The sequence below is a fragment of the Pundamilia nyererei genome, unplaced genomic scaffold (genome assembly GCF_000239375.1).
Source record: "Pundamilia nyererei isolate P.nyererei 1_Seehausen unplaced genomic scaffold, PunNye1.0 scaffold00016, whole genome shotgun sequence".
NCBI lineage: Eukaryota > Metazoa > Chordata > Actinopteri > Cichliformes > Cichlidae > Pundamilia > Pundamilia nyererei.
In genome coordinates this window covers 2,344,694-2,372,426 of record NW_005187417.1, presented here as the reverse complement: position 1 = coordinate 2,372,426, position 27,733 = coordinate 2,344,694, and the positions used below count along the sequence as shown (strand labels likewise).

Sequence of the window (27,733 nt, the reverse complement as noted above, 5' to 3'; positions counted from 1 at the left end):
AGGTTTCAAAGTCTGACATTTAGGTTTCCTTTGACAACAATAAAAAGATTATTACCAAAATCAGCCAGTGTGCATGCTCCCCAAAAACCTTTTGAAAATGCATCAGAGCTCGATGGGTTAAAAACAACCCCCAAAACAAATCATGCTGGATATCTGTACTGATATGTACCGGGATAAGGTGCTAGGAATGAAAGGATGCCACATAATTTGATGGAAATGAAAATGATCAACCTACAGAGGGCCGAATTCAAAGACACATCAAAATCAAAGCAGGCAAGTCCATTTTGCCAAAATTCAACTGCAGCAACTCAAAATGATACCAGGTAGTTTGTATGGCCTCCAACTGGTTGTATGCATGACTGACACCATCATCATAACGAGATGATGGATGGTGTCCTGGGGGATCTTATCCCATATCTGGGAGTCACTGAGCTTGAAGGTGCAACCTGACAGTGTCAGATTGACCAAAACATAACTATTGGATTTAGGTCAGGCGAATTTCGGGGCCAGTCAGCGGTATCAATGTCAGACCCACAGGCTACCCTCCTGACATTTCTGATTGTTTGGTTAGAGACATTCACACCAGTAGCCTGTTGGAGTGCATTTTGTACCTCGGCAGTGCTCATCTTGTATTGAGGTTGGACTACTTGTGCAACCTCTTTAGGGTCCAGGTATTGCCGCATGCTAACAATAGTGACACTGACCCTAGCCAAATGCAAAAAAACCCCACAATTGCAAGCAAAAAAACCAAAAACCAAAAAAATAGGAGGTAAAAATGTTAGCAGCCTCCACCAGTAAAACAATTCCTGTTATTGGGGTTGTCTCATTGTTGCCCCTCTAGTGCATCTGTTGTTAATTTTAATAACACCAAAGCACCTGAAACTGATTAACAACCCTTCTGCTATTTAACTGACCAGATAAATACCCGAGAAGTTTGAAGTGCTACTTTAATTTTTTTGAGCTGTTTATTAGATTCATGACACACCCACCATTTCCCACACCCTGGAGCTGTTGTCACGGTGCTGAACTTCATACTGCAGCTTCATCCACCCTGTCTCCACACCTGAAGATGGAGGAGGCTTCCAGCTCAACAGTATGTCATAGTGGATGCCAGTCAAACTCACATTCAGCAGCATCCAGTTCAGGCTGACAGGAGGATCCGGTTGCACTGCGGAACAGAAGCTCACTTTAGAGCACTTTTTCATCAGTAAGGGGGCTGGTGTCAGGAAGTCTTCCACTGGACTGAACTAATTAATTTGTTGAGTAATAACAGACGGATCCTTACATCACTGTCCTCGACTGTCTCTTTCACTGCCTACATGAAAGCAAGCAAAGACCAGGACATTGCAAATGATTGCTGAACTTGTTTTTACAAAGCAAATGGAATACATGCACTGCTGTAATCGCCTCTTCTTGGAATTTGGCTGCAAGTCATCCTGAAGCAAGATTTCAAAACCTGACATCAAGCCTTTAGTCACATTCGGCCCGAGAGAATTAGTGAAGTCAGCCACTGATGGCTTGGCTCGTCGTCAATGTTCAGATTTAATCATGTTGAAACAGGAAAAGTTTTTCCCAAACAGTTGGCACAAAGTTGTAAGCACATTGTTGTAGATATTTCTATGAAAAATAGGCTTAGACTAAACAATAAAAAAAAGGGGCGGGGGGGAGAAAAAATGTTATGAAACTATCAGTAGATGAAAGTCATGTGTGCTCTGTGCTCTATAAAGACCCTAACTAAGCGTTTTCACAACAGTAAGTGAAAAACTTTGAGCTGCACGAGGCGTTAGAGGAAAAGCTGGAAGATATGTCTTTGCTCTATTTTTTAAATGTTCCATTTATTGCCCTTTGCAAACGTCAATACAGATAAGTCCTTTATAAATAAACCTTTAAAGCAGACACAAAGAGAGAAGAGGTGAGAGATATGCCGCCTGGCGGGGTGACGACAATAAACCAAACCTTTCAGGCTGACGGGCGAAAAACTGCATCCCCAGTTTTTCTTTTTGAGGAATACTGGATGTGTAACAATTTAGGAGTCGAGGATAACGTGAAGTAACAGATTATCAGAAATGTGGCAAAGCCCTGACCATGTAAGCGAGTCTCATATACAAGCAAGAGCATTTTATAATCAATTCTGCAGGACACTAGAAACCACTGTAGCTCTGTTAAACCTGTTCTGCAGCTCCTATGAAGCCTGAAAAATATGCAAATGCTAAGACTCATGGGAGATGTTATCCATAATTGCACAGGCAATCATAGGAGGGATGACCTGAACTTTGGCCATAACCCTTTATGTTAACCAAAAATTCCCTTTTTGAAGTTTTCTCTAGCGAATTATAAGAAAAAGATCAAACAGAAACAAAATTTTGTAACAAAGATCAAAAGTATTGTTCACCCCTGAAAATGTCATATAACCACCTCACGTACTTGTGATGCTGTGACAGTTAAAAGTGGTGACGGTGTAACATGCGAAAACTTTACAACTGTATCTTTTTATTAGTCTTTTCTAACATAATAATTTCAGTGTGTGTAAAGAGGCAGTGAACTCACCAATGTCATTAACAAAGAAACCCTTCTCATCATAGAGGATGGTCTCATCCCTGGAACGGAGCTGGACGTTGTAATATGTCCAGATCGAGGTGTGGTTCTGATCGAAAAAGCACTCGTTTGGCGTCTCGTTGCTGTAGTGAGGACATTCACTCCAATTTTTAGAAGACAGATGAGGGGGTCTGAATGGTGGGGGACAGGATCAGCGCATTAGTCAGTTACAGTAAGAAATCCATGAGCAGTGCAAGGTCACGAACAAAGGGTTGTTCCCATGTATGCATGAAATGCGATTTCATGGTAATCTGCAGATAAGATTATGACCTACCCTGCTAATAAATGGCATTTTGTTCTGAGGGGAATTATAGATAATAATGAAAAGAGGCAGTATGATTAACTAATCTTTTAAATATTCTGTTTGAGTTTTGAGGAATAAACAACTGTATTATATGAATTCATCAAGTATGACATGTATGTAAAATTAAAGCAATTTATCTAGTTTTTCCTAGTTTCACAATCAAGCAACAGCTGATAACACATAAAATACAGCCAAAGGATTCATGGGTCATGAAGGTAGTGCAGGCCGGCCTGGTGACAGTCTGGAGCTGGATTGGAACTGGGATTTTCATTATTCCTCTTTTATCTTTTTATTGCATTTGCTGACAATTAGAAAATTTACTTTGCCTGTGTGAAAACGTGTGTACTTAAAAAGAGTATTTAAGGCAATAAAGCGTAAACTGCCCGAAGTTAGGCGTGTTAAACGTTACAATATAAGCTGGACTTTGCTTTGTCAACAGAGTGAATGTCTGCACCATAAGTTTAAATTTTACGCATTGGAGGTATAAACCCAGTGGCCCTGATTGACCTAAGCAGCTAAATGATGGTTTATCTACACATAAAGTGTTTCTACTGTGTTTTTGCTCACTTAACAGGCTAAAAATACTTCTATTCTAATACTTTAAAATCATTGCAAACAACTGGTGTTTTCCTCACACTATATATGTGTAGAAACTCTTTAAAGCTGTGCTTAAGAACCTGCAGATGTGCGAATGCCTATACAAAACAAGCACCTATGACCCATGTTTTTCTTCTTTTTTCCCCTTCCTAATCTTTCCCAAAAAAGCACTCTGGTAGTGATGATAGATATTTTCTTCTTACACATTTATAAAGTAGAATAAGCGGAGAGCTCTGGGATCAGAGAGATTCTGGAAAGGGCCAACATTCCATCTGCAACGGAAAGTCATCATGTCTGGGGAAGCACAGCCAGTGAGGTGTGGACGTCTCTCAGAGAGAACTGAAGGAAATGGGGAGAGAGGAACAGAGGGGAAGATTATGCATAATTATCTTTAATACAGCAATATCTACTTCTCTTTTCTTTTCCTTGTTGCAAGTGTTATAAAATCTTGTTGCTTTTGAGGATTGCAAAGATACACTTCAGTGACAAGCTAATGATGGTAATCTAACTCCACTGAGGAGCGCAGCCACAAGGCGAGTATCAGCAGTTTCCTGGAAGTCATTTTATTGCTCTTTAAGAGAAAGCAGCAGCTGGAGAGTTCAGTGCCACGACGCTCACGGAACAAGCTATTTGCTTTTGCCTTACCTAGAAACACAGTTACACAGAAAGAACCTCCAGGAATCTGTTTTACTGCCTGAATAAACTCGAAACACGTGTGCAGAGAGCACATTTCTGCAGTTTCCTTACGATACTCTGTCCCAGATCCTGTCTGTGTGAACTGTGATCAATGCAAAGGTGAAAAATGTGAGCATAATGTGGTTTAACTGGTCTTTTCTGTACAGAATGAAGAAAAACATATTTAATTCAGAAACCAAAGTTTAAGTGGTGCATAATATTCAGTGCATAGTTAGTAATTTAGCACTGCTTCTTGTTCTCTTCAAGCACTGATGTGCATGCTCAACACGTTCAACCATAAGGTCATTTCGCCCCTTTATTCAATGCTTTCTGCAACACAGTAACATAACACCACTTTAAACATTTGTTTAAACAATACTGATGACGCCAAATATCTACTGCACTCTGCAAGATATGCGTGGGACTTTTCTTGTGGTAGTCATAAAAACTGATTTGGACTTGACTTGGCAATTTGATTGAATGTGGGCAGTTTCCAAAACTATGTGGAAACGATTAGCAGGGGGTTTTTTTAACCCTAAAGCACAAACGTGTTGTCTTTCAATTTACTGCAAATGCTGAACTCATATCAAAATGCTGTGTATATGTTCACATTCACAATTTATAGTTATGCAAACGTTTAGACACATATATTTAGCATATATATATATTATATAGAACCTTTCTGGGGCTTTCAAAGTACTTCCCAACAGCAAATAACAAATAAAAAGACAAATATTAAAACACAAGAATGTGTGTGCCGGTTCTCAGTCATCCAGGTCATGGTAGTCTAAGGAAAGAAGGTTAGTGGACTTCTTTAAGTTTCCTGAAGTTTCACCTCTCATCCAAGAAGCTTCCTCAGTTCTAAGTCCAGTCACCTTCTTTCCAAGCTCCTTAGATCTACTATGACGAGCCCTGAGAGTGAACACCAAGGCCTTAAACTAACTTTCAGTGCAAAGATGACACAAAATAGGTGTCGCACGGGACACCAGAAACTTTCAGTATTATCTGCTGTATTTAGCTTTAACTAAAAATCCACTAAGTCTGTCTGAACCTTCACAATACATTACTGTTTAAATGAATACATGCTCCTCTTTACTTGATGTTGTGGCCCCTATAAAGGTAAAATGGCTTGGAAGTTTCTCTCAGCCATGGTTAAATGACTCTTTACGTGCTCTATGACACGTTTGCAGCCAAGCTGAAAGACGGTGGAAAAAAGATAAGCTCCAGGTGTTTTTTGATATCCTTCGCAGGACCCGCCAGAATTTCAGAAATCTGTTAAGTTGGCTAAAGTGGCTTTCCTGTGGGCTGTCATTACAAATAACAGTCACAATCCACATTTTTTATTTAAAACTTTTAACTCATTGATTAATCCCTGTCCTGAAATGCCTAGATAGTCTTTCTTAGCTCTTTGTGAAGAATGTTTAAATCATTTTGCAGGCAGAATCTTATCTCTAAGAGTCTTGCACCCCCCTGTGATGAGTCAGGCCCCAGCTTTACGATGCTCCACTAACCTCAATCAGTTTTATCCAGTTTCGCTCCCTACTCTTAAGGGTATAATTGATCACCTAAAACACTCAAACGCTGTTCATGACTTCCACCCATCTCGCATTATTAAAGATGGGTTTAACGTTATCGGGCCCCGTATTTTATTACTAATAAGCCTGTCATTGTTATTGGGCTGTGTTCCGGCTGCTTTTAAACATGCTGTAGTGCAAACTATACTCAAAAAGAGCTGCCTCGATCAGAAAGATCTCGCTGACTTTAGACCTATTTCCAAACTCCTGTTTCTGTCTAAAATCCTAGAGAAGATTGTTCATTCCCAACTTATCGGGGAAATTTTTCAGTTAATTAAAAAAAAAAATTGTATTTAGCAAAGATTCGGCCCAAGGATAACAAGTATAAAAAGAACAGCATAGAACCTAGCACAGACCCCTGGGGGACACCTGAGGTAACAGGGGCAATGGAGGAAGAGTGGGTACCCATCGTAACAGAAAAGGACCTTTCGGATAGATCAGATTTAAACTACCTAACGCATCTGATTAAATTCGATTTTTTAAATCTCGATTAAAAACGTATTTATTTAGCCTTGCCTTCCCTGCCTCCTAGACCCTGCATTTTTAAGTGTACTGTAACTTATCTTTTTTTGCTTTTATTAATGTTTTTATGATTTAACCTTCAGCCTTTCGGCTTGTGCCTACCTGCTGTATCATTGGTTAGTTATGTCTCCTACCTGTCAGTATATTTTATTTTTATTTATTTCATTTTATTATTTTATTTACTTGTATTTATTATTGCTCTTAATTGGTTTCTGTGAAGCACTTTGGCATATATCTGGTTTTTAAATGGGCTATATAAATAAAATTGTATTGTATTGTAATTGTATTGTTATCCAGAATCCTGCAGTGAAAGCACTAACAGAGACTAGGAAAGAGATCACATTTCTTCCATATCATCATTGGCTGCCTGCTAAATCCAGAGTTGACATGAAAGTCCTCCTGACATACCAAGTTCTTAAGGATCAGACCTGATCGTATCTCAAAGACCTCATAGTATCATATTATCCCAATGGAGCAATTCTCTCTCAGACCGCTGGCTTGCTTGTGGTTCCTAGAGTTTCTAAAAGAGGAACGGGAGACGAAGTCTTCAGCTATCAGCTAAACTCCCAGTTTAGGTTCAGGAGGCAGGTACCCTCTCTTCTTTTCAGATTGGGCTTTAAACTACAAATCTGGAGGACCTCCTGTGATTTTGTGCTGGGCACCTCACCCCTATTCCCCTCTGTCCTTGTTTATCATCATATTTTCATAATGATGATAAACCATTAACCTTGTGTCTTTTCCCCCATGAAGTCCCACTTGCTTTGTTCTTGTTCCTTCCTGCAGATGTTTCGGCTTCCGGAGCTTTGTGTTCCCGGTGTGTGTTTAATGAAGCCTCTAACAGGCCAAATGTTTCCTTTGTGTGCTGTTTGTCATCTCTCTCTGCTAAACTTCGCACCTTCCCCTCGCTTTCCAACTAGTCGCACCAGATGGCTGCCCCTCCCTGAGACTCCACCACTGTGCAGCTCAGAGCAAGATCGGCAACGGTTTCGGTTTTCTCCAATATTATAGAGATTTCACCTTAAAACAAAATGCTGTTAACTGGCGCTACAATTTTGGGAGCTCCTGGTTTACACTTTGTTCCTTTTTTTAAATGAAAGGTTTTCAGTTTTGTTCATATTGTTTGTGATTTGTGTATCATCTCCACAGGGACCGTAGTCCCTGCATTTTGTTTGGTTATTTTTAGGTTTGGATTCTCTGTGTGTCTAGTTTACTGTTTGTAGAGCAGTTTTAATTTAGTGCCTTTTGTTTAGAAGTTTTGACATGTTTATTTTCTGAGCTTCCCTATTCAGTCTTTATGGTGTCTTGTTTTTCTACCTTTGTCGTTTGAGTCTTCAGGTGTTATCTTTATTTACTGATGTCTTTACGGAGTTTTTGTTTAGTTAGTTCCCTGTTTGTCTTCGTCTTTTAGTGTTTCCTCGCCCCTGTCTTCTTGTGTAGACATGTTCAGTATGTTTTCTTGTCGCACTTGGTAAATGTTTGTATTCTTTTCTGTTTGCTTCCTTTAGAAACTGTGTGCACTTTTACTTCCTACCCTTGCCCTTTTCTGATCGTTCTCAGCTGTTTTTTGTTAGCCCTTATGTGTCTCCGTATAAAGGCATCCAATCCTCATTTTTGTGGTTGTGTCATGTGGTCCTCCACCTGTTTACTTCCAAGCGTTCCTAGTTTAGTTTTGGATTCTATTTTTTCTTTGTTTTGGACTCTTGCTGTTAGAGATCTGCATGCATGATCTCTAACAGCCCGCCTCTACACTTTTGGGTTCATCTTTTTTAATAATATTTGATATCAAATCAGGAATGTGGGAATTTAAAAAAAAAAACCCAAAACAAGGAAATTAGTTTTGCCAAATAAAAAGGCACTTTTTAATCCACATATGCACAAAACTTATAATTAAGGATGTTGGCGCTTCAGCTGATTTTTCCTGACTTTCACAGAACAAATCAGCAGCGCTGATGGGAAGAGTGATTTTTTTGGGCTTTTTTCCCTCCAAGTGAAAACCAAATAAAAGCCGGTATTATCTCATCTTAAAAACAGTTAAATTTTGTGTGTCCATCATGTCCTTTTACACTATATGTTGGTTTTTTATTATTTTCCTGAATTTTATTTTATTGTACACTGATCAAAAAATCCAAAGGAACACTGGATATCTACACTGATATGGACTGGGCAATGTGTTAGATTTGGAAGGACGCTACATTGTTTGATAGAAATGAAAAGAATACACAGCAGGTTAATCCATTTTGCTGAAATTTCATTGCAAATGAAAATTGTATTCTGTAGTCTGTATGGACCCCGTGTCCTTTATGCATGTAGAGACATTCACAACAGCAGACTGCTGAAGGTCATTTTGTAGCTCTGGCAGTTCTTATCCTGTTCCTCCGTCCACAAAGGAGCAGATACCATCCTGCTGATGGGTTAAGGACCTTCTACAGCCTTGTCCAGCTCCTAGAATTAACCGCCCGTCTCCTGGAATCTTGAGTCTGTGCTGGGAGACACCGCAAAGTACATCTTGTATGTTGGGGCTATCTATTTTGTGTATTTTGTTGACTTGGGTGGTTAAACGTGACTTGCTTTGGCTAAATAGGGCGTGTATGGACAGCAGTCTGCATGGGAGAATGGGGATATGTTTGTGAAATGTCAAGTAGGTGTCCTTTTAAATAGAAAGCTGAGAGCTTTTTTTTTTTTTTTTTAAAACAGGCTGTTAGGTAAACACAGCAGTAGCTGCAGGCAGCTGACTACATCAACATGTCCGAGAGGATAAAACATGAGAAGTGTGACAATGAGATGACTCCTTCACATCTGAGAGGCAGCAGATGAATAGCTTTGGCCTGCTTCAGAGAAAAAGCCGTCATGGGTTAGAATAACCTGTGTATTTGATCCCCTGCTCCTCCTTAGAACTGTGTCAGGATTAAGAGAATAATTAATTTGACACTCAGCTATGTGGTGGATTCCTGTAGCTCAGTTTAGTGATAAATGAAAACATGGAACATTTCTTTGAGTCGGTATGCGCTTGAATGTGAGCGTTCAAGAACATTACTTCATATTAATTATTATTAATTACTCTTAAACTGTAGGCAGGGCCCCACTGACGGTAGGCGGAGCAATGCAGATATTTGTTTTTCCTTTTTTTAAAGGAAAAAAAAAATCAACAAATAAGAACTTTCTGATGCAATTGCACTTGCACTTCAAGTGAAATTCAACTTTGATCTCCTTGTAATGTTAATCATTGACAGAAATTGTGTGTGTGTGTGTGTGTCTCCGGGGGGGGGGGGTGTTGTAGATCCTTTTGTATAAATGAGTAACTTGCAGATTTGCTGATGTACTTTGGATCACTGAAACACTTTTGCACTCAGACACAATATTTTTGAATACAAAGGACTTCATGGTCGACTCAATGACTGCAAGATGCCCAAATCACCACCCCTCCACCACCATGCTTGATAGTTGGTATGAGGTCTGGTGATCTGCATGTGTTATGGCAGGACATTGTTCCAGATGCCTTTGGGTTTGTTCAGATGCAAATCTAAACCATGCTGCCATGTTCTTTTTAGAGAGAAGAAGAGTTTTCTTTTTTCCAAGAAACCCTTCCAAACAAGCTGGACTTGTTCAGTCTTTCTCTAATTGTACTGTCAAGCATTTCACATGCTAACTGAGGCCTGCAGATTTTAGGATCTAGCTCGGGGGAGGTTTTACAGTTTTTCTGAGTATTACACAGTATGACCTTGGGGTAGAATTGCTGGGTATCCATTCCTGGAAAAAAAAAATTCTGGAATTGTGCTAAAATGAACCTGGATGCTCCAGACCGGCAACATGTCAAAACCTCTTTTTTTTTTTTGCCTTCTTTTTTTTCCCCCAAAAAAGCTAGTCACGCTTGTTAATAATGGAAGCAGCAAGGATGTACTTAGTTTTTCACTCGGTTGCACAGAGTCGTGTGAAAACGGTTTTTCACATGACTGTAGTGCCGGCATAGAAAATCTTAACCTTGGAAAGAGTTATATACTGTAGTTTGATATACACAAAGTCATATTGTAAAGTGCGTAATTTCATTCAAAATGCAAAAATAACTATCTGCATCTCATGTGCATCTCATGTGTTGACCCTCAAACAGTTTTCCTCGAATGTTTCTGACTCGAAGTGTGTTTCTACCACCACAGTGACACCATCTATCTTATCTAGCTTCATATATAATCTATGATCTCAAGGGACATGTAGGCACGTGACTGGGGAAGTATAGTTTGCATAAAACAATGACACAGAGGTTTGAATATGGTCTCTGTATGATTCGAATTAAAAAAGGAGATTACTGATGCCATGGAAAGTGTTAAATAATACTCTTGTTTCAATGGGCAGAAGGTATGCTGACCATTCTGGTCAATCAGTAACACTATGTGGATATGTAATAACTTCTAAATAAGGCATGTTATTAGTCAGAATGCCCAGCAGGTTGCAAATTAATCGTAATTCATTTAGCTCCACCAGCTAAAACAATAAAGTGCTTTCAAATGAATGCGACTTTAATTATGTCCCAATAAAATGATAAGAGGTGAAATTATTACTCAATCGATGGTAACAACATTGCTGTGAAATAATCATGATTTGATTTGCTAAAAGCACAGCTTCCCTGCTTAAAATGGTCTTAAAAGGAAAAAGCAAATGGGGTGCCGCACTGTTATTTGTTTGAGTTTAAGATAAGTTGCGACCAAATAATATAATATAATATAATTAGTGCTGTCAGCGTTAATCTCGTTAAAATGACATTAACGCCATAACCGCATTAACGTGGCAAATCTCCGTTACCGAGTTAGATCGTTAACCCGTTAGCGCCGTCCAGCCCCACGTACGGGGCAATCCGCGCTAACTGGCTAATGGAAATTTGCCACGTTAATGCGGGTATGGCATTAACGTCATTTCCTTCGGGATTAATAACGTATTCTGATTCTGATTTAACGAGATTAACGCTGACAGCACTAAATATAATACGATGAAAGCAGAGTAATTTTATTTTAGAAACACTTTTGCTAACAACAATTCTGTGATTTCAGGGTTAATTTCACTTGTATTTAAAGTACTGAGTGAAAGTGAAAAAGAAGACAAAATGGAAAAGGGTATTGTGCCACAGCGTATTATACACATGTTATGTAGTTGGGCCATTTGCAGGCAGAGAAGTGATTAAAAAAACTAGACTGGCTTGCAAAGGGTTTTCATTTTTGTGCTTGTGCATCAAAGTGCTGCTGTGTTTGCTTAGCAGCCACCAAGCAGAGTTCACTTGTGGTGTAAGTAAACATGTGAGCAGGAGTTCTGGAGCAGCAGATATCATTAGAGCTACAAAACACGCAGACGGTTTCCAAGATGGCAATATCAGCTTACAGCTTGTTCTCATTACAGGGCTTCTCTTACAGATCTGCCACGAGCTTACGGGGTAAACATGTTTACTGCATGTTTATTTCTCAGAGGCCTCCTGGCAGCCTATTTCAGGGTAAAACAAAACACCCTTGTGTGATTTGTTTTGATAAGATGTGTTATGTTTTAGCTCTGAAGGGAAATAGCAGATAAATTAATTTCCTTTTGACGGACTGCCTCGTATACTTACCAAATCCACCTAATTAATCAGTTCATGTTTTTCCCCTTATTGCACCTGTTAACCTGTGCTCAGCATATTGGTGGGAAGCCTTCATTAATGTCTTTCCTGTGAGCAGACAGCGAAAACAGTGATTTAGAGATTCACATGCTCAGACATCAATAAGTGCACTCTCAGGGGGGAAATGCCTTACGCGCTACATTTAGAAAAGCCATTTCCTTCCTTGGCTAAGAGCCAAGAAGCCCTTATCGGTGATTAAAGTTCCAGCCTTTTAGAGACCCAACAAGCTTTATGGGCAAATCATGGGCAGGAAAACAGTTTATTCATGCCAAAAAGCAACAATATAACCTCCTAAGAGAGGAAATGCTGTTTTATCAACGGCAAATGTCCTGATTTCTAAGTAATATCCCCTGTGGTGCTCTAGTAGCAAAGAGGAAAAACACTTGTTGACCCCTACATAGACCACTCAATTCCTAGAAGTAGTACCTCCCACAGCTGGTGCTTCAGTATAGCTGGAAAGTGAGAGGAGTTATTTTTGGCTATGTGTGCTCTCAAAAGAAATGTACTATTTGTTCCAATGCTGTAGCTTGACCCAGATGATCATATAAGGGGCCAAATGGAACAAGCAATGAGGAAAGAAAGAGCATAAACACCCCTTAAGATGTGACAGAGCTATTGTAAAAGTTTTGTTACCTTAGGTGAAAAAAACAAAACAACCTTGAAACTTGAAACAGATAATGTTGACTTTTATTGTGAAACAAGAACAAAACTGTTAAAGCCGACTGATTGTTCACTATTTTTTAACTCTTTAAAATCCTCTAACTTTTTCCTCTGCTTTCATCATCATTACTTTGAAAGCCAGTTACATTTCTTAATTATTTCATTTATGTTTAACCGTTTCATTTTCAAAATGCTAGCGGAAATGCCAGATTGAGTGTGGTATTTTATGCCTCACTGGTTGCCTCAGATGTTACAGCCCTTTCTCATCTCCAGGGCATCAACTAGTGCCCCTTTGTCAAAACTACTGATATGGCAGATGAAAAAAGGCACAAGTTGTCCTTTTGCATCTTGCCCTGATGCACCATGTTAAGGATTAATTGAGCCCAATTGGTCCCTCCCAACTCATTATTTCACAACAAACAGGGCCATTGTTGTGAAAGGGTGTGTTTAAATCCAAACCAGTCCTCTCCTAATCCTATCCACGGAGATTTTACCTAAACTCAGCAGTCGTTTTCAGTGCCAAATCTAACCAGTGAGTGGAATTAAAAGTAAAAAAAACAAAAACAAACTAAAAAAAACAAATTTCATTAAAAGTTTAATAAACTATCATCTTGTCTTTATTTTTAGTTAGCACATACCTTAAACACTTCAAGCTGTAAGCTAATGATAATTATATAAGAGCAGACGCATGCTGCTGCAATAAGCTGTACGCTTTACGTCCAGTGGATGCATGATCTGATTAGGCGACTAATCGCAAAAATAATCTGTGACTAGTCGACTATCAAAATAATTGTTTGTGGCAGCCCTAATTCATACAAGCACTTTTTCTACACCTAGGGCCTTTTACACACAGTCATACTCCAATGAACACATCGAAGAGCAACTTGGGGTTCAGTATCTAGGCCAAAGGTTACTTAGGCATGCAGTCTGGAGACTGGAGCAGCCAGCGATTGAACTGATTGGTAGATGACCCGCCTTCAAAACTATTTATCACGATATTCATTTCAAAATTTGCGATAACGATATAACGGACAATATAATTGACACTAGACAAAATACTTTGCAACGCCACATTTTATTAGTGCAAAAAAATAAAATAAAAATCAATGTGTTTTCACTTAAACAAGCTGCTGTTTTTATGTGCATTAAAGTTATATAAAAATGTAACAGTGCAAATGCAAATTCCTTGCGGACAGTTTAACCAAAATGCATTTCCAGTGGAAATTGGCCGACATATCCTCAGTATAACCATGTATAATATCCACAAAACTTAAAAAGACGTTATACACGCACAATACAGTAATATTATGTTGAAGCACAGTACATATCACTCCGCGAGGCTCCTGCCTACAATAGCAGTAATGCTCCGACAATCCATCAAGCGGTGCAGGTTTGTAGCTTAGCAAAGTTGTATTGAAACATTTGACAGATTTTCGAGCGCCGTGTACGACATAAAATCGTTTCAAGGTCAGTAAACACAACCAGAATTCCTACATAAGGCACACGGGATTATAAGGGGCACTGTCGATTTTCAGAAAAATCAAAGGATTGATTTTAAGTGTGCCGTATTTTCCAAACAACAAGGTAATAACGACAGCCCGCTAGCATGCTCTACCAAAAATAGTGCTTTGTTGTGTATCTGATGGACGAAAGCTAAACCAGTTCCACACCACTGAAGTTGGAGCATTTTTACAAACTAATTCTGGTTCATCCGTTTCATTCAACGATCCGCTTTCGCCCTTCTCATTCTCATTTCTTCTCATTCCGCTGCCATACTTTTTCCGCCATGTGCGTATGAAAACAAAGGCACTACGCATGCACGTTTTACCCATATTCTATCGCGATATTTCATTTTCTTATCATTGCCCAACATTATACCGGTATTACCGTGAACGGTATGATATGGCCCAGCCCTATTGTACAGTACAGAATGCATTCAGCTTGTCAAATTTACATAATTCTTCGATCACTAGCAGTGTGACTCTGAAGCGCTGTACTATATGTTTGCACGTTTTCTCCCCGACAAACACAACAATGTCAACGAAATGTTTTGCACCATCAGGTCTGAACTTTGAAAGTGTTTAAATAAGAAAGAAAAGTGTGAAAATGTTCATGCCTGTCTGAGAAATGTGTATAAAGTGTGTAGTGAGCAGTTTTACAGCCTTAAAACATCTATAATAATTGTAAAAAATAAAGCTGGCTATTTCGCGGATTTCACTTATCGCGGGTTATTTTTAAGAACGTAACTCCCGCAATAAACGAGGGACCACTGTGCATAAACATCGCCAATGATCTGCTGAGTCAGCTACTGCAGAGCTAGAAATTCCTATGGATATAACATCAGCACAGAAACTGCAGTGGAAGCTTCATGGAATGGGCTTCTATGGCAGGGCAATTGCACGCAAGCATTACATCACAAAGCACAACACCAAATAGTGGCTATTATAGCTACAAAGAGGGTCCCAGTACCTTTGTCCATATAGTGTACATTTGTGTAAATACAATTTCAAGGCCTCTGGCTATATTTTGATGATGATTCAGCCTTTTTAAATTTATGTTGATTCTGAAAATCTTGTCTACACTAAAAAATTCCAGTGTAGATTCTCATATTACACAATTAGATCATGAAGTTTATGTTGGTTCTGTAGATATTCCTCCCACTGGACAAGCAGCCATTAACCATGGTGACACTAAACCAATAAGAATCCCTCCACAACATTTGAGATCACTGGAGTGAGTCAGAAATGTACAGGTCACTACAAGCTGGCTAGCGTGTTACCAAATCTGTTTTTAAAAAGAACTCTTTTACTTGTGACTTCACTGTTTTCAATCAACAAGTTGTCCTCAGTCTCTTTTTTTTTTCTAGAGCAGCAAACGCTCCTGTCAAAACACAGCGGCCTTGTAAAATCCCACCTAAAGGGTACTGAGCACAAAGAGGATAATAGCAAACAGCAGGAGATTATGTTCTCTGTCCACACCTCTGCTAACTTACTGAGCATTATGTAACAAGACAAAGCACCGGATGTCCGTGTGTGACATAAATAACCAGCACAGACATAGTTTATCACTGTGGATAAAACACAGCCTATGTGTCCACATACACAGCATTTCCACTTCCATTTGCGGAGTGTTTGGTAGAAAGCCAGGCCTCTACGAACTGAACAGCTTCCCATTGTTTAACAACAGCCGAGTGCTCTCTGTTCAGAATTCCTGGGAAGCCACTTCACTAGAAATCTGCTCTCTGCTCACCGAGGCTCTCTGTGAATGTGTTATGCAACCCATTTCATTTAAAGCCAAAACAAGTCAGTAAGTATGCAACTATTAGTATTTTACATTACACTAGGCTCAAAGTCTCCTGTGAACATTAAAAGCATCCTGATCTCTGGTAATAGTTCCCCAGTTATTATGATGTTCCTCAATTTTTATTCCCACAAAACAGTTCAACAGCATCTGAAAATCTGGCTAGTAGAAGGCACCAGATGTCATAGCAGTAGAGTTGCAAAACACAACCAAAGGCACGAATTAATGTCATTTAATGACTGTGTTTTCAAACCTGAATCAGGTCTTCCACAGCTTTACAAACATGCATGCTGATTTATTGAAATAAATATTCAAAATCCTACCTGGTTCTGAGGCCGACTGCAGCACCGAAGCAGTGAGGATGTGAAGCACAAAGAGGAGCATGGTGAGAGTGTGAGCCATGGTGTGGAGCTGTGGAGGAGACATGTGGGTAATGTTAAGTTTCTCAGGGCAGTCCACCCAGCTGAACCACACAGCTGACGAAGGCCCAGCCCACTACCACCATTAAACCAGTACGCTCCCACCGGGGCGTAACTAGATCTAAACCTCTGCTGAGGCACTGTTATTTAAGGCAAAGAATTTTTTTTCCTGGTTTACTAAAATATTCTATACCAGCTTCCCATGCTGAACGAATGTTACTACTTCGACGACTGCCACACTGCTGCAGGTGCTATACATTAGTAACAATCTCTGTATGTTTATAGTTTCAGCTTGCTTGTAAGAAAATTGGATTAACTTTATTAAACTTTGCACATTTGCATTCTTTTGCAGTTTTTCTGCACAATAACTGATAAATAAAAAAATCCATGACTTGGGTAAAGATTCTAAAATAATATATAACAACCTAGTGCTTAATGCATGTAGAAGACCAGCTGTACTGAAAACAAGAAAACACAAATATTATTTATCTCAGAAATCTCTGTCCTCCCCCTCTCTGTCTTCCTCTCTCCTTCTCTGTGCATAGGTAACAGTGAAACAGAATTTATAACAATAAAGTCATACCGATATCCTAAATCAATACGGGCTGCTGCTGGCCATGGACAGGTAACATTCTTTTCACTTGTTCATACCTGGATCTGTAACTGTCCTATACTGTAAACAAACACTGAAGGTTAAAATTAGCCAGCCAGTGTTTTTGACGCTATTTAAACAGCAAATATGCTTAAGCAGAAACTTATTAAGTCACTTTAATCACCCTTCATCATCACAACAATTTGCACTTTTGCCTGCTAACGCTTCAGGTAAGACTTGTTTTAAATCTGCACCACTGATTTGTGTCGTTAGATTACCTCTTCATCTTCTTTCTGGGTTAGCATTAGAAGTTAGCATTTTAGCATTATTTTCCAAACTATTATTGCTATTATTTTCAGGGCTACTATGGTTTTGGGAGTGCTTGAGCGCTCTAAAATTCTTTTCTGATTAGTTTTTATTTTTATTTATTTTTGACATTTTGCCTTTAATTCAGTTTATTTTCAGTTTGTTTGCTTGTTTCTGTTTAGCAGCTTTAGCTATTTATTAATTCTTATCTAGAACATAGAGGTGAGGTGTTACAATAAGAACACAGAAGTTGTTGAAAGCAGTTGACTCACGGTTTTTGATTGGTTAAGTGGTTGCTGGAAGCTAACAAGCATCCGCCAGCCAGTTAGGGAATACACATTTTTCACTAGCAACCAGTGGTTGCCGGGGGCTCGCTGTATGACTGAGGCCTTTGTTAAATACACGGCTCAATTCCCCCAAAATGGATTAAGCCTCATCCTAGACTAAACCTTTTTTCAATAGAGTTGTCACAGATTTTTTTTTCCTTTTAGTCTTTTAGGTTTAATCCGTGTTTGGGAAACTGGCTAGTAAAATTCTTTATAGTTAAGCTTTCAGTTTAAGAGTGAGTGACATTTTCAGATTTGTCCATCCACATGTCTAAGAAATTTCTGAGCTAACAAGCTAGCCCAGTGTCCATTTTAAGCTAGTTGCATGTTGCTTGTTTTTCCAGACACCACTACGTGCTACATCTTTTGCACTATCACAATTTAAAGGATGCATTTCTTGTTACCTGCATTAAACTCAAGAAAAGAATAAATGACTAAGTCTCATTCATCCACACTTCAAATCACTTTATTATATGAAGCTCAGAGTGCACAAAGAAGCAGCAGCAGAAGCAGAAACTGCAGCTTCTTAACGCAACGAAATGATGAAGCAGTAAGACAGTTACACTCACTGGCACCTTAATTAGGTACACCTTGCTAGTGGTGACTTGGACCCCCTTTTTTCCTTTGAAAAACTGCCTTAATTCTTCACTGTATAGGTTAAACATGGTGCAAACATGGTGATAACATCGTGCAGTTGCTGCAGATTTCTTGGTTGAGTGGGAAAATCCCTTCAGATCAGCAGTTCCTGAAATACTCAGACCAACCCGTCTGGCACCAACAACGATGCCATGTTCAAAGTCACTTCAGTCACCTTTTCCCCCCATTTCAATACCCAGTCTGAACTTCAGCAGGTCATCTTGACCATGTTTACATGTCTAAATGCAGGCTTAGCAGATATGCATTAAAAAGCAGCGGAGCAGGTATACCAAACAAAGTGGCCAGTGAGTGCATATCCATAGCAGTATTTTAGCAGCTGTTCAAAACTGCAACCTGTTTAATGACATGTTTTTGTTATCTTTTTTTGCTACACAAAGATGGGGATGAGTGAGACAACACCAGTTATTCGAAAGCAGCAAGGACAAGCAGGTTAAGAAATGTGTTTTATTCATTATGCTTCTTGGTATTCACAAACAATCCATCTTTCTTGGAAAGGCATATTTCGAAATACTAAACAGATTTCTTCTGAACGTGACACCCAGCCAGTGGTGCTGGAGTCCTGCCAGCTCTTGTGAAATCCAACCTTACTACTTCTCTGGGCTTTGCGTAGCTCTTGTTTGCTGACATCAGTTGCAATTTTTTCGGTGCCAAATTAATCTACCCAGAACTCACTTCTGTGAGCTTAGATTAGAGGTGTTAATGAGGGATGATAATAAAGGTCTTTTTGTATAAATATTTCTCACAAACACTTATTATAACATTTAAAAACTTAGCACTGCTCAGACTGTTGGAGCTTATAAATTTGTGCCAAGGAATTTTCAAAAGTTAAAGAAAACGCAAAACCACATATATGTTAGGATGAAGGCGGTATTTATTGTAGGCCTTGTGAATGACGCTGCACCACATACAACTCAGAAAACACTTTCAGTGGTTTCAAAATGTTTATCTTTTAATAATTTAACTCTTTCACAAATAAAGATCTTCTATGCATAATGATGAGTTTTCACACCTCAGATCAGGGATGTCAAACTCATTTTACACCGTGGGCTACATACTGCTTAAGTGGACCAGACCAGTGAAAGTCCTCCACATTTAATCCCTGACATACTGTATCCTAAAATAAGAAAAAGTACAATTTAAACAGCATGTCTCAGTGTTTATACATGATAAAAAAAAACATGTTGCTCTAGTAAATGAATGAAATGTGTCAGCATGACTTCTTAGGTTTAAATTGTAAGACATGAATGTGCAAAATTTTGTACACCGGGCCTCATGTTTGCGATCCCTGCCTCAGAACATATCAACAAAGATATGGTTTGATCTCCATTCGAAGAGGCAGAGACCTTCTGATGCAAACCCATTCATGTTGTTCTCTAAGCCTGTTCAGCTTCGATCTAAATGAATGTTTCTCTGATGTCTGCCGTCTTGGCAGTTTACCGTCTCCACTCTAATATATTCACTGCTATTTGTTGCCGTGCTATTCAAAGATGTGCAGCAAGGTCATATTTCTTTCTTCAACTAAGCTCACTTTGGAGCATTGACTTTCTTAGACTTAATTTACAAATCACCCAATATTAATTTACTAAAGGTTTACTGAATGATATCAGGACTTACAGTAGGTACATGTGTATTTTTGTATTCTTTTAACTTTAAATATTTATCAGAATTAGACACTTGCTTGGTTTACAGCAATCACTGATAACTTTCCTCCTTTTCTTTCAAACTCATTTTATACAGAACATCATTAAAAATGAAGAAAGTGACTGATAAATGCATCAGTTAGTTTCACACAATTAGATCAGGGTTATTCGATGTCAGTGTATCGAATTCCTCCCATCTGACAATCTTGGATTTGCCTGAAAAAACAAAAGCTGCACTTATCGGGAATTATGCAAAATTTCAAGTCTCTACTGTGGTTATTTTTCTACAGGCAGGGCTGTTTTTAGATGATTTTCTAGCATCGTTTTCAGAGGGCCCATTTGAAATCCCATTATCTAAAGTCCTTGAGCTTAACTTTTTTAGGATAAATATCTCACAGTGTATCCTGCCTCTCGCCCTATGACAGCTGGGATAGGCTCCAGCGCCCCCCGCGACCCTGAAAAGGATAAGCGGAAGCCGATGGATGGATATCTCACAGTATTGTTCTGAGAAAACAGATTCTCAGCAGCTAACACAGATTGGCCCTAAAATGTTTCAATATATGTGATCACTGACAGCAGATTTGGAAACCTGCAGATACCACACTTCTGTAGGTAAATCACACATAACCTTTAACTTATAAAGTGGAGTCAAAATGCACACAGTAGTGTAAGTTAGTGTTTACCTCTGTTTGTCTACACGGAGTTAAGAAAGTGGTTTCTTACATGTGTAGTTTTTTTGAGGGTTTTTTTTTTTAACTCATGCTCTTCCAGACTAAACTTTGCTCACAGCTGCAGAGGTCAGAGCCTGTTAAATAAACACACCTGGGCTCCGCTACCATGTTCAAGGCCAATACCAGGTTCTAGAGAAGCTTATCATAACTTTTTAACATGTATTCAGGGCCTCGTTGTACCGGTGTTTGCACAAACAGACATAATTTCAGTTTTCATAATTTTTATGAGCCTTAGTTATGTCTAATGATCAGGCTTGATTGCCCTGTGTCCAACAGCAGCAGTAATTATAATGGGGACAAAGGAGGAAGTACACAAAGTATTCTCAGTGCTTCACTTGTTCCACATTTTTTCATGTTACAGCCTTATTCCAAAATGGATTAAATTCCTTTTTCACCTCAAAATTCCACACACACTACCAAATAATGACAACGTAAAAAGAAAACAGCTTGAAATTCTTGAAGTTTTTGTGTATATCACACAAATATATTGCTAATTAGTGAAAACATTATTTTAAAAAATAACTAGCATTTAATAGAATCTGATATGATTGCAATTTTTAACACTGTAATATATTATATGTTTATGCCAACATATCATCATATTTATCATGGGAGTTTTTTTCAACTGCAAATGATTCCCCTCAAAGTTACATTTTGTCAGTATCTGTTTTATCTAATAAGATTAAATTATCTCATGTCAAGTCTTTATTTTGCTCACCAACCTTTTTAACTAAAAAGTGTTGCCCACAGACAGAGTCAGAGCCATCACTCTGAGATTGAATGGGTCAAGTTGGCAAATACATCCAACCTGTTTGTGATAATACAGTAACTAACTGTGAGAAATTATTTAAGATCATAAATCTGTTTATGCTTGAAACTAGGGCTGGGCGATATGGCCTAAAATCCGTATCACAGTATAATCTGAAGCATGTGCGGTAACGATATATATCGCGATATATTCTTTTCCTCTGTATACCGTGTTTTCCGCACTATAAGGTGCGCTTAAAATCCCTTAATTGTCTCAAAAATCGACAGTGCACCTTATAATCCGCTTTATCTATGAATTCTGGTTGTGATTACTGACCTCGAAACCAATTTTATGTGGTACAAGCGCTCAAAAATCTGTCAAAAATGTTTTAGAACGACTTTGGTAAGCTACGAAGCCGCACCACTTGATGGATTGTGGGAACATTACAACTACCATAGTCAGGAGCCTCGTGGAGTAATCTGGGTCCAAAACTTCGTCTTCTTCAGGTCCCAAAGTCAAACGAACACTGCGGCATCACTGAGAGTTAAAAACTGTCTAAATTTTTCATCTTTAGAATAATGATCAGCATTGCTGCTTTACCAAGTGTAACAATTAAGTTTAACATCCAAGCATGAAAACAGAATTTATTAAATTTAACAGAGTTAGAAGTTAGCAGGAAGTTAGCTCGCTAGTTTCCACCTAAACATGATATACCATGTTCTGACTGAGAGATTTCTGAAAGAATTTAAACATACAGCTCTGCTATCACTTCCAGTATAAATGAAGACAGAAAACTAAACAACAGTGACTTTTGTAGAGTTAGTGAAGTTGGATTAGCTGGTATATAATGATGTGCTACGTGACCGCTAGCGACACAGCTATTTTAGCATAACAAACACAGTGAAGCTAGAGGATGAACGCTAACTTTTTCCACTCGATAAAAGTTAACGTGAGGGTTCCTGATGGTTAGAGACAAATGCAATCGCATGGCATGATGCTTTAAATGGACCAAACTTCAGTCAGGAGAACAACTGAGATAATCCATCCACCATAGGAGGTTAGTCATTAATTTACTGCAACAACATGGAAATAGAGCAGCTGCGAGAGAATTCAACATTGATGAATCAATGGTACGGAAGTGAAGCGCAGTTTTTGGTTTTCCTCATATTCCAAAACGTGCTTCTTCTCTTTGCTATTACTGCCAAACGGCATAATTTGCAGATGATATTGCTTGCAGCCACTGCGATGCTTTCGACCAAAACAGGCTTGATGACACCATCAACATGCGCTATCGAGGTACAGTGGTATAGTCAAAATCTCTACCGTTGGCCGTTGTTTCTACCGTATACCGTTTATACCGCCCACCCCTACTTGAAACAAAACAAAGGTTACAGTATAAATACTATCACTTTTCCTTTTCCACCCAGGGAAACTTTGTAAAATACAAATAAAAAGTCCAGCAATTTGCAAATTTCACAACCCCATGTTTTTATTTATAATAGAACAATGAAAAACATATGAAATGTTTAAACTGAGAAAATGTACAATTTTATGAAAAAAATATTGGCTTAATTTGAATGCAGCAGCACGTTTAAAAACAAAGTCTGGACTAGAGCTGGGCGATATATCGAGTTTTTAAAACATATCGATATATTTTTATACGAGATATAAGATGTGACAATATCCTTTATATCGATATAGTCTATGTTACGTTATACTTATAGTTGTGGAGCCGCAAGTTTGCCTCTCTTTCGTCTACTTTTGTCTCTACGCAACATTACTCCGCCTCGCCTCTCCTTCACTGAACACAATTCCCCCTCCTCCCCCATCGCTTCACGTGCAGGCAGCGACAAGATGGACACGGCAAATCCCAGTTAACGAGTTACTGCGCATCGCCTCATGCGTGGGGCTGGACGGCGTCAACGTGTTAACGAGCTAACCATGCTAACGAGCTAACCGCGCTAGTCCCTACGGGCTGCATAGCCTAAAATCCTTTTATTCTCTCAAAAGTTGACAGCGCGCCTTATGTATGAATTCTGGTTGTGCTTGATGGCCGCGAACCGATTTTATGTGGTACGCGGCGCTCAGCAATCTGTCAAAAATGTTTGAGTACGATTTTGGTCAGCTACGGAGCTGCACCGCTTGATAGATTGTCGGCGCATTACGGCTACCGAGGAGCCTCGCGGAGTGATACGTACTGTGCTTCAACGTAATATTACCGTATTGTGTGTGTATAAGGACCATAAATAGCACCTGTAAGAGACGTGGTTATGAAGTGGATTTCAAACTCCAGGCTGTCAGTCACGCAGTAAAACTTGGAAATAGAGCTGCTGTGAAATCTGTCTGTCTTTGTTATTACGCTCAGCGTCTTTTAGTTTACATTTTGACTGCACAATTGTGAGCTCTTTGTTATGCACAAAAACAACATTGTTTTATTTTATTTATGGAGCATTATTATTTAATGAATGCTCATAATTTATTTTTGAGTAATTTTTCATGTACATCTGTGCTGTATGTTAATAAAAGTGCTTGTGTGACATCTGGGACACAGCTTTAACTAAGAACTCTCTTTTTGTTCTTACTTTGTGGCTTAAAAAAATATCGAGATATATATCTTATATCGCCATCCAGCTAAAAAATATCGAGATATGACTTTTGGGTCATATCGCCCAGCCCTAGTCTGGACAGGGCTGTGTTTACTACTCTGCAGCATCCACTCTTTCTTTTAACAAGTCTATAAACATCTGCGATAGCTGAGAGGAAGGTTGTCCCATATGTCTCATATAGGACTCTAGCTGCTCACCAGTCCTGAATCTTTGTCGTACAAATAGTTTAGGGTAGATCTGGATCGCAGGCAATAGCTGCAGCTTCCGGTTTAGCATCGTCTTGCTGAAATATGCAAAGCCTTCCTTGAAAAAGACATCATCTGAATGAGAGCATTGTTGCTCTAAAGCATTAATGGTGGTGCCTACTGACAATAATGCAGCCCCACACCATCAGAGATGCAGGCTTTTAAAGTGAGTGCTGATAAAAAGCCAGATGATCCCAGAGGATGTTTTCCAAAAAGAATTTGAGATTTCAGTTTGTCTGACCACAGAACAGTTTTCTACTTTACCTCAGTCCAGTTTAAATGAGCTTTGGACGAGAGAAGATGGCAGTGTTTCTGGATTATGTTTACCTCTTTGCATGAACAAATGCATTAACCTGCATTTGTAGATGACACAGTTACCTGTGCTCACAGACAGTGGTTTCAGAATCATGCCTATTTTTAATGCAGTGCTGTATGTGGGACTATAGATCACAGTATCCAATACTGATTTTCAGTCTTGGCGCTTGCACACAGAGATTTCTCCAGATCTTTTAATGGCATCATGCAATGTGGATGATGAGATATTAAACCCTTGGTCATTTTATACTGAGGAACTAAAACTGTTTCACAATTTGTAAGCACAGCTTTAACTCCATTTTCCAGCCCTTTTAAAATTACTCATACTTGTCTTGAAATTATACATTTTCTCAGTTTAAACATTTCAGGACCTTAAAAAAAATGAAAACAAAACAGTAAAATATCTTTTGGGTGAGACTGCATTGGGTTTTTTATTTTATTTTATTTTATTTTAACTAGGACAGGGCTGTCAGATTTGATGAAAACAGGAAACTTAACACCGTGACAGGCAGGGAAATTCCACCTTAGGTTTAAGACTTTAAAGCTTTGCACTCAGTTACTTCACAAAACATCCAGCCACGTTCAAATGAGATTTTATTCCTGCAAATAAGAAGAGAATTTTCTCATTAAGAAAAGCCTCTTAGTTCAATATTTGATGGAAGTCTGTTTTTCCCTTCAGCTTCGAGATGTTTTGGAAAGACATTCTTCTCAGCACATCATCTCCAGCACCACCCTCCATTCATTAAAAACCAGACTTTCTTCTAATTCTTCAAACTGGTCTGAGGAATAGTTCTCCAGGATGTTACTCACATTCAGTGCAGTCCTTGTATCTGATCATTTTCAGAGGAATTTTGTTTTATTTGTTTGTTTGTTTAAACAGTATCTAAAAGTCAAGCCGTAAAGAAATAGGAAAAATTCCAGCAAGACCTGACACAGGACCTGAAAGATACATCTGTGTCCTCAGCAGATCCATCTACTGTTCACTGAAGCTTCTCAGAAATTGTCTCAGTGTAAGGTTGGTTATCAAGAAGCCATTCCAAGGGAAACAGGGAGAAAATACTGAAGTATGCCATAATATACAAGAACTGGAATAAAAACAGTGACAACAGGTCTTATGAATCCATATTTAAAATTGATAGTTCAAATTGTTGTCATGGAGTTCAGAGAGGCTGTGTCATGGCTTGGGGCTAAATTTGCGGTGTTGGGGATATTGTTAAAGTTGATTAGGAAATTATGAATGAAGGAAGTACAGTAAGATTTTGATCTACCATTCTGATTCCATCTGGAAGGCATCTGATATGCTTAATTTTTCAGCATGACAGTTTCAAACACACTGCCAGTGCAGTAAAAGCAGACCTGGATAGAAAAGATAGCAGACAATGGAACAGAGCAAAGAGCTTTGAACGTCCCTTGAGAGACCCGGAGAAGTAGTCCTGAAAACTACATAAAGAAATTACAAGAATAATTGCATTTGCATGTTTCAATAAATCTCTGCACCTACTTCCTATTTTCCTGATAAAATACAGAGACATTGTCAACCTTAGTTCTTAGCATTCTCCCCAGATGATTCAGTTTTTGACTCATTCAGTTAGAGAATCTTCTTCCTGGAAATCCAAGAGTCCTCTAGCACAGCAAGTACTCCAGATGACCGCTAAAGCTCTGTTAGAGTGGTAGAGGCATCCCAGGCTATTTTGAGGCCCTAGTTACTACTGGTGGCCCTAAATATCTTTCATTTTTGAGTTATTGAGGCCAACGTGTTCACAGGAACCCTCAGAGCTTTAGAAACGGTTTCATACCCTCTCCCTGATCTGCACCTCGCCACAGGTTTTAATGGTTTTTGTCCTGACATGCAGCGTTAATTATAGGAGCTTAAATGCACACTTTTGAACGTCTCTAAACTATTATGTCTAGTCCCCTAAGGTTGCCACGAGAGGAGCCTAGACAGGTTCTAGATGCATTTTCAAAAATTGCTGATTCAAACAAGATGCATCTGATGTCACTTTGCATTCAGAGTCATATAATCACATAGTGTTGTGCCAAAGTTTTGAGTCACCCCTCATTTCTAACTTTCATATTATCAAAATATATTTTTACTACATGTTAGCTGAAGATATTAAACATGGAATGCAGCGCTGCAATTCATCATATTGTAGGAGTTAATTATTTCCCTTTATAATGTTCCTAAAATCCATGAGGCATTTGGAGTATTTCACTTATAGGTTCTCAAGTTACAAGTAGTGTCATTGCCAAATATTTGATTATTTTTTAATTGTTTTTCCAATAATCAACGAATTGATTAATATGTGCTTCTTCTTCTTATGTATCCCCCCCCAGTTCTGTTTTGTGTGACAATCCAAAAAGTAAACTTCCTTTAGGTGTCGTAAAGATCTAAAACCCCCAGATTGCTCAGTTTACTCATTTAAGACGAAGGAAAGGAGAAAATCCTCAGGAAAAGACACATGAAAAGAAATCCACATGACTAGAGAATTTTTGCTTGGAAACATTACATAGCTTAATTGATTAATTAGTATTTTCTCAAAGTAATAATAATAAATAACCAAAGTAAAAATTAAATTAGTATTAAAGTAATTCTAAACAAATGTAATGAGCAGGTGGCAGCACCCTTACTGTTACACAGTCGGAGTTGTGTCCTTTCCCCTCTTCAGGCTAACCTCATGAAAACGTGAACGAGAAGCTCTGACAGCACACACAACACAAGCAAGGCTTAATCTACTGCGTGTGGGATTCCCAGATCCACTGGTGGCTTTTAGATCCGCGTGGGTTACAACACACATCTGTAACTCACCGCAGTGTGCTCGGTCCTGGAGGTCTCACTGCTGTCCTGGGTAAAGCTGTAGCAAAGGCGAACGCACGCAAGAAGGAAAAAAAAAACCTAAAACTCCTACTTCTCTCAGGAAAAAATGACCTCCGGATTATCTCTGCTGCGAGCCGTGATGGTTTTTATGTTACTTTTATTTTTGTATTTGTTCACAGAATGCGGGATGAGCTGGCAGCGCTGTCGAAGAACGCCTCGCTGTGTGTCAGTCGGCAGCAGCTGTGATGTGTTTACGCTGTGGAGAAGCAAAGAGTGGCGCCATCTACCGGTGGAGTCTGAGAACAGCCGGAAAACAGTGAGAAGGCGCTTACCGGACACTTTATTAGGTACACCTTGCTCCTGTCTGTCTTCATGGCTCTGTGGGATTTAGATGTGGTGACTGTGGAGGCCATTTACGCACAGTGAAGTCATTTTCATGTCCATGAAACCAGTTTGAGACATGGTGTGTTC

At 39.0% G+C, this 27,733-nt stretch overlaps 1 protein-coding gene across 3 annotated transcripts in view; it reads right to left on the bottom strand.

The window, feature by feature from the left end:
• The window catches only part of LOC102212111 (growth hormone receptor-like), a 30,256-nt gene extending 2,727 nt beyond the window's left edge, over positions 1-27,529 (bottom strand). Inside the window, exons 1-5 of one of the 3 annotated variants that reach the window (XM_005725544.1) lie at positions 27,254-27,529; positions 16,186-16,273; positions 3,700-3,835; positions 2,548-2,726; positions 990-1,168 (exon numbers count right to left, since the gene is read on the bottom strand). In XM_005725544.1, coding sequence (XP_005725601.1) covers positions 990-1,168; positions 2,548-2,726; positions 3,700-3,835; positions 16,186-16,264 — 573 coding nt within the window. In that variant the 5' untranslated portion in view covers positions 16,265-16,273; positions 27,254-27,529. Of the gene's footprint in view, positions 1-989; positions 1,169-2,547; positions 2,727-3,699; positions 3,836-16,185; positions 16,344-27,075; positions 27,229-27,253 lie in introns of those variants that run through there. The other 2 variants (XM_005725545.2, XM_013908923.1) reach the window with 2 other exon arrangements.
• Between the last annotated feature and the right edge of the window lie 204 nt (positions 27,530-27,733).